General features: G+C 38.4%; 1 protein-coding gene across 1 annotated transcript; it reads left to right on the forward strand.

Moving 5' to 3' along the window:
- The first annotated feature begins 342 nt into the window (after positions 1–342).
- LOC134221349 (heterogeneous nuclear ribonucleoprotein 27C) lies at positions 343–5,338 on the forward strand. Its single transcript, XM_062700545.1, has one exon. The coding sequence runs from the start codon at positions 783–785 to the stop codon at positions 1,977–1,979; it is 1,197 nt and encodes a 398-aa protein (XP_062556529.1). The 5' UTR covers positions 343–782; the 3' UTR covers positions 1,980–5,338.
- The last annotated feature ends 2,506 nt before the right edge of the window (positions 5,339–7,844 follow it).

Consider the following 7,844-nt stretch of genomic DNA (forward strand, 5'->3'; position numbering starts at 1 on the left):
CTTCTTATTCAATTGCATCCAAGATTTCAGCTGTAATTAGGCTTTTTAACTATACGTGTTCTATTAACATTTGCACTGTATATTTAAATAAATAAATTTTAATTATGGAAATAAAAAGTGATGGGAATCAATTTTAAATGATGCAGCAATTTACAAACTTTTTCAGGGTAACATCCCCGATCTGGCATCCCTGCACACGTGAGTTGGCCGTGTGTTTGTGAGTGCGTGCATACGCGCGCGTTTTGATGACGGAGGTAGAAAATTTCCCTTTCTGCGTGGTGCGGCAGCCATCTTGTACCTTTCGTGCAGTTTTTTCGTTCTAACCTAAAAATACGAGCGAGTGGCCACCCAGCCTACTTACCCATCCACTCACTCATCATAGCCTACCTACATGTTATTTAGATTTCTAAGAAGTTTAATCTTTTTTAGTTTTCTAATTAGTATTTAAGGCATTATTAAGGTTAAAGCAGAGATTTAAGTATAATAATTTTAATAACTGAAACGTAAAGAAGCAGATACCGATAAAATATAGACAGTAAGTAAGTTAGTTTTATCGCAAAACAGATAAAAATATCCGCGGAGCATTTTTTCGAAGAAAGGAGAAAATTTTCGCTGCTCCCGAAGTGAAGTGATTTTGGCGGAGGCCGAAGAAAAAGAAGAAGTAGTGCCGTCGCTTGAATTTGGTTGCGAGAAGAAGAAGAAGAGGAAGCGTTTTCGGGAAGTGCGTCGTGGTTCTGTTTTTGTGGCCATCCAGCAAAATTAGTGCGTTCGGCAACGACAGGATGCATCCGTCGAAGAAGATGAACGCGGCGGAATTGGACGACCACGAGAAGGGCAAGTTGTTCGTCGGTGGCCTATCGTGGGAAACGACGCAGGAGAACCTGCAGCGCTATTTCGGTCGGTACGGCGAGGTCATTGACTGTGTGGTGATGAAGAATAACGAGACGGGACGTTCCCGTGGGTTCGGATTTGTCACTTTTGCGGATCCGGAAAATGTCGATCGGGCGCTGGACAACGGGCCGCATACGCTGGATGGACGGACGATTGACCCGAAGCCGTGCAATCCGAGGTCGCTGCATAAGCCAAAACGGACCGGTGGCTATCCGAAGGTATTTTTGGGCGGTCTCCCGCCGAATATAACCGAAACAGATTTGCGAAGCTTTTTCAGCCGGTACGGTAACGTGATGGAGGTGGTCATAATGTACGATCAGGAGAAGAAGAAGAGCCGAGGATTTGGTTTCCTTTCGTTTGAAAACGAACCGGCTGTCGAGCGCGCCACGGCGGAACACTTTGTCAACATCAGTGGTAAGCAAGTTGAGATCAAGAAAGCCGAGCCCCGCGATGGTAGTGGCAACAATAACAGCATGAACGCCGATTCCTATCAATGGGGATCGCCTCAAGCTCCCCCGATGGGTAACGGCCAGATGGGTGGTCCCCCAATAAATATGCAGTCGAACATGATGCAGGGCTACCAAGGATGGGGTGCTTCGCAGCCCCAGCAAGGTTACGGAGGATATGGGGCTTCGGCTGGAGCGGCCAATGCTTATCAAGGTTGGGGAGCCCCTCCGCCACAACAGTGGGGCAACTACAACGCGACTCCCCAGCAGACGCAAGGCTATGGTGGGTACGATATGTATAATAGTTCCGGCGCCGGAAGCGCAGGCGGTTATGGTTCTGGAAATTGGAATTCTTGGAATATGCCTCCAAACACGGGATCGACCGGATCGGCAGAAATGTACTCGAGGCCACAGTCCGGCCCAGCGGCTGGCCCGGCTGGATCGGCTGGCCCAACGGCGGGAGGACCATCCAAACCCGGATCCGAATACGGCGGTGGTTCGGCGTACGGTTCCGGTGCGGCTGGCGGCTACGGTGGCTACTATCAGAACGAACAGAACACCGCGGCTGCCTACAACAGGCCTCGGTCAGCATACGGCGGCGGCAACGATGCTTCCTCGCAGCCACCCTATCCAGCATTTTGAGAGATGATGACGCCGACGACGACGAGCAGGATGCAACAGCCGCCGCCTCAGCCGCCCCAGCACCATCAGCAACAGCAGCAGCAGCAACACTTTGCCCAGCAGCAGCTCTCTGGCGGGGCGAATCCGGCGGGGTCCGTTGCAACCTCCTCTTTCGATCGAAGCCTGATTGGAACGAAGTCGTAAAGATTAGATCAGAAGTGAATTATTTCTTATTTTTTTTAAACTTGAAAAACAAAACTAATTATACATATATTATTATAACAAGAGGAGGAAGAAGAAGCAGGCACTCTAGGAAGAAAGCAAACAATTATAAATATATTAATATTATTGAAGCAAAAAGAATAAAAACAAAATCCAGCGAGCTGGAAGAAACAACAAAACACACAATTGGACAGAAGGCAAAAAGATTAATACAAAGAAAGTATAAGCATAAATACAACTCATTCATAGAAACTGAAATGAAGAACACGTCTATATCCTTAATATAAATAAAAACAAAACAAGAAACCTTTATTGATTAGTGTTAGGAGTGAAACAAAAACGAAGAAATTGTTCATACACAAGTACACGCACTCAAACGATTATACAAAATTGATACATGAATAAAACATGGAAGTGGAAATTTTTTTTTGAAAACATCGACTTGTTGCAAAATTTTGATCAAGAAAGTTCTCACCTCTCAAACGCATACCTAACGTCCATTGATTGATTGGTTCGGTTTCCTTCTTATATTTCGTCCCCAGCCTCCGTCACGTTCCAATAAATCACTTGATTATGCAGACTAGATTTAACTTATTAAAAAATCAAAAAAGGTATAAAAAAATGGAAAAAATGTTAAATTTAACTGAAAAAATTTATTTCTTTTTCTAAACCGACGGATTGGGACAACCCTCACTAACATTTCTTCTCTTGAGTGGAACATCTAATATGTGGTGTTTGGAGAAAAAAAACCCACAAAAAACAAACAGCAAAACCTCCTTCGTCGCTTCACATGTTCGCACGTACGACGTTACTTCTGTCTTTTCTTAAGGAATTCGTTTTTAGTTTGTTATGGCCCCTTCTGTTAAGGTTTTTTTGTTTGCTTGCTCTAGAAACGGAACGATAAGGACATACTCTATACAACGTTATGAAATCTTCGTAAAAATAAAGCTATTACTTAATCAGGTACCCATAATAATAGATGAACAAAGAAGCAAAAGCAGCAGAAGTTTTAAAAATCCGCGTTTAGTTTTTTGTGTATTGATTAAATTAAGTAATTGTGTAAAGAGATGGTAGAAACAGTGAGAAAGTGATAAATTTTTCGTTTTATTTTCGTTTTCGTAATAAGGTTATGGATCAAACAAAGTACTGCTCTCCCTTAAGGAGGTTTAGAGACACATACAAGCAACATAACATACATTTAACGGAAAATCTAAGCAAATGCTAGTTGGTAAATGATGATGAGACTTTACTTTTGGCAGGCTCCCCGGTCTGCTGAAAATTTCGTAACTAATTCTTAAGTTTTTCGTCGTTCGTCGGTTAAGGACCCTAAACTTTGGTATATAGGACATACTTCCCTCTCTGAGAAGGCTGTCAAACACAAATACTGCTATACTTAGGAACAAACAGACATACACAAACAAACAACTAAAGCAAATGAGTAATAAGTGAAAGATATTTTTTAAGCCCAGCCCACCCTGTTAGGTGATCGGCCAGGGGTCGGGTTGATCGATACTAGTGATTTTTTTTCGTTGGTAAGTGGCCGAAAGTCGCGCGTATTTTTCGGATATAAAGTAACGTTACGATATGGTTAAACTATGTACGGAAACCACATAACCCTTTAATCAAAAAAGGTCGTGTTTAAGATAACTTTAGAGAACAAGAGATTGCCGAAAGCGAGCGAGCGAGCGAGAGAGAGAAGTTAACTCTATGATTTTTGTTTTTAAATTTAAAGGAAAACCGTTAAATCGTAATACTTGAGATAGAACTACCAGCAAATTAGCAGAAGTAACGCAAACACGGAGAAAAAAACTGCGGTGCGGAACGAGAAAGTCTAGCGATAAATTATTATGGGTAAGTTTTATAAGAACACACACAAACTAAAAGTAAAGTTAAAAAATCTACAAAAACCATCAATAAATTAGAGAGCAAAAAGCGCGTCGTCTGTAAGTGAAAAGAAATGCAAATTTAACTTATAAATCGTACACATAGTTGTGAATCACCTGATTAAGAGAGATAGTAAAACAAAAAACAAACTAGCGGATCATTTCTTGCGTTTTTGTTTTCCCCACAAAAAATAAAACCAAGAAGTTTAAGAAAGCTCTAGAAAAAGAAATAAGTTGTACTTCTAATTCTAATCTATAAATTTTCCATTTAAGAAAACAACCAAAATGCGGAACGAATTATACAAACGCATAGCATTCATAAGTAACATTAAAAACCCAAGAATCAGTAAGAGAGCAAATTAAGCAAACTTAGATTGACCCAATCCCAACAAACAGCAGCCTCTCGATCCCTTTTGTGTGTTTAAAAAACATTGATTAATATGAAAAGAGAGTAAATCTAATATGCAACAAACAAACAAAAAAAAAAGAAACATTTATTCTTCGACGGGACTTGTACAAAGCAGAACGTTAAGTGAAATGAAGTAAACACTACCGAGAAGAAAACCTTCTATTCTGAACCCCATCCCCTTCTAAGAAACTTTATTTTACTTTGCCCGCCAAATCCCATTTACCCTTATTCCTCCTTTCCTCGCAATTGAATCATTTAGTTCTTTTCAGTTTGTCTTTTCTTTATTTTTGGTATCTTCTCGCAGTAGTTGGAACATTTTTTTTTGTGAAAAGGTATTTTTTCTGGAATTTTAAGTAGGAATCATATTTTTAGACAGTAGACAAGTAACACAGAGGAAAAAGGCAAAAAACAAGCAAAGCAAATCTTCAAATTAAGGAAACCAGATTTAATCTACATCTATTTTTTTAAAAGAATATACCGCAAATCGTTCTATAGATTTTTTTGTTTTTTCTTTGTTTCGGATGAGGGTGTGAAATGTTTTCGTATATTTTTGCGCTATTATTTTATTGCTGTTTTTTACAACAACAAACTCCTAAAAATATGAATAAAAAAAAACAAAAAAAATAATCATATACAAACATATATATCAAACATTAAAGTGTATCTCTTTTTCGTTTATTATTTTTTTATTTGTCGTCTTCAATTAATACAATGGAATAATGAAATATTCTTTTTATTTGTTTGCTATCACTGAAAGGAAGCAACAGCGAAGATAATCTAATTATTATTTTTTTTCATGAAGTTAGGATTATTCCTGTTCAATTCGAATTAAAAGAAGGTCTAATAAAAAGGATGAAAAATAATAATTGGCGGTTGGTTCTGTTTTGGTTATTGCTTTAAGTTGAGAAATTTCTTTTTGATGAGTGTTTTGGTTTTCGGATGCTTCTGTTTGGTCGGTTATGTTCGCAACTTTGGTTCTTTATCTATAGTTTAGATAAGAAAATGCAAGTGTTTTAATAATCGTTTGCAGGTAGCAAAATCATGGCCATTGATTCTGTTATTCTATTAGTATTTTATTTGACACAAAATATATTTAGCAAAATTGAAGCATAGCATTTTATAGAACGAGCACAGACAAACAGACGTAACACTGATGAAATTCCCGTCGTCCATGCTCTGACCGATCGTTTTAAATTACACTGATTACTTGTTTCACACCTAGAGGCGCGCCCATCGTTTACCTTTCGATTTGACATCTCACACTAGCGCCGTCTGTTGACATTGTCGTACTAAACATCATTTCGTGCAACATGCACGCGAGATGGTGATAAAGTAACTGGGCGATGAATTATTCAGGAAATTGTTCTAGCTGTTACGTCTGTTTGTCTGTGAAACGAGATACTTCAGCGATAGCGTAATGCGAAAGAGAATATCTGAGTATGAACCCTTCTGAAACTTAATACTGAAAGGAACACTTTCATTACATTCAAATACAATACCGTGGGTATGATCTTGAACAAAGTTTAGAACTTTTTAGTGGAATGCCTTCACTGGGGGCGCCAGAGTTCTGGTAAAGGTGGGGCACCAGCATTTTTGGCGTAATTGGATCATTCATAATTTGGCGTCAAATGAATTAAAAAAAGTCAGGCAGTTTAAATGTAAAGAAATTTTAATTGTATTTCATCGTCTATAATAGAAAAGTTCACTATAGGATTTTTTGGAATATTTTTCCAAAAACTTGCAAATCCTGTGTGATAATGTATAGACCAATAACGATTTTCTAGCAAGCAATTCCAGAGTCAAAACCGGGGTTTGCTACTGACCTGAAATCTTCGGATGAATTTTTGGTTATACTGATCTGGCATTTAATTGGAATTAAAATGAAAAATGTATGTCTCAAATGATATTAATTATGAACTGTTTCGGTAAATAGACTGCAAATGTCCTGAATTGGAACATGTATAAAAAGTTGATTGAAACTAGCCACAGACAACGTATATATATTTTCCATTCTCAAGAGGAAGGTTCTCTATATTGAGTAAGTCACTGTTACGTCACTTTATTTAAATTTCGAATCGCACCATGATTCACTGTGAAGCTACTTTCAAATTCTGCTCTAACCCACGTGACTCAGATCTGTGCCAGATATTCCAAGTCTATCAACCCAGTGCACATCCATCGATTGTCACGAACCCCTATCCGATGTGTCACCGGATCCGAGACATGAATTCAATGCATCATGATTTGGCACCGTGGGGAATTAACTTCTGCCATTTTTTCGTAAATAATTCTTCAGGAAATACCACCAAGATTTTTCCAAAAAAAATCAAGAGTACTTTAGGAAATTCCTATAGCAACTCTTTCAAAAAAATATTTCAGTATCCTTCGAATACTAACGGAAATTCTATTTTCTCGGAAATTTCTCGGGCAAGAATTCCTTCTTTCAGTTTTGGGCAAAATTTTCCTCTTGTGGTTTCCCCACAAAATCCACCGGAAATTACTTCGCAGAAAAATTCCCTTGGGAATTCAAAGAAGATAATATAAGAAAATTTCGAAAATATCTTCATTGATTCCTTTACAAGTTTTTTTTAGGAATTTCTTCAAAAGTTCTTCTAGAAATTCCTTTGAGAATTCCTGTAGGAATTCGTTAGAAATTAAAATTAAAATTCGAATGATCTTTCAGGAAATGTCGAAATTGTTTTAGAAATACACTCAACCCTCTTTTTACGTCACTTATTGGGGGGACGTAAACCGAATGTGACGTAAAAAGAATTTTTGCTGAAATTTCTAGTATTTCACTTAATTTATTCATCGTGAGGATACTTTCAAATACATTCATTTGCGTCTTGCATGAGGTATTGTAAGATCTCTCCAAATCCAGGCATATGAGATGTTATAAGATCTCCAAATTGTCCTGAAGTTTGAATCAAATGATCTAACGAATCAACCAAGGCTTCCATGATGTCCCCAGTCTCGGTGTTAACCCAATTTTGTCTTCCGATTACTTGTCTTTCACTTCCGTCTTCAAATCTTGCATGTATGAAGTTGTAAGATCTCCAAATTGTCCTGGAGTTTGAATCAAATGGTCTACCGCACCTACTGAGGCTTGCATGATGTCCTCAGCCGCGGTATCATCCCATTCGGGCCTTCCGAATATTTGTCTTTCACTTGCGTCTCAAGTACATGTATATTAGATGTTTTAAGATCTCCGAATTGTCCTGGAGTTTGAATCAAATGGTCTACAGAATCAACCAAGGCTTCCACTATGTCCAGAGCCGCGGTGTTAACTCAATTTTATCTTCAAAGTATTGGTCTTTTACTATCGTCTCAAATACAGGTATATGAGAAGTTGTAAGATCTCAAGTACATGTA

The sequence above is a fragment of the Armigeres subalbatus genome, chromosome 3 (assembly GCF_024139115.2).
Source record: "Armigeres subalbatus isolate Guangzhou_Male chromosome 3, GZ_Asu_2, whole genome shotgun sequence".
Classification (NCBI taxonomy): domain Eukaryota; kingdom Metazoa; phylum Arthropoda; class Insecta; order Diptera; family Culicidae; genus Armigeres; species Armigeres subalbatus.

What these genes read in the sequence shown, in the direction of transcription:
- LOC134221349 (XM_062700545.1), top strand. Translation starts at nt 783, where the DNA reads ATGCATCCGTCGAAGAAGATGAACGCGGCGGAATTGGACGACCACGAG.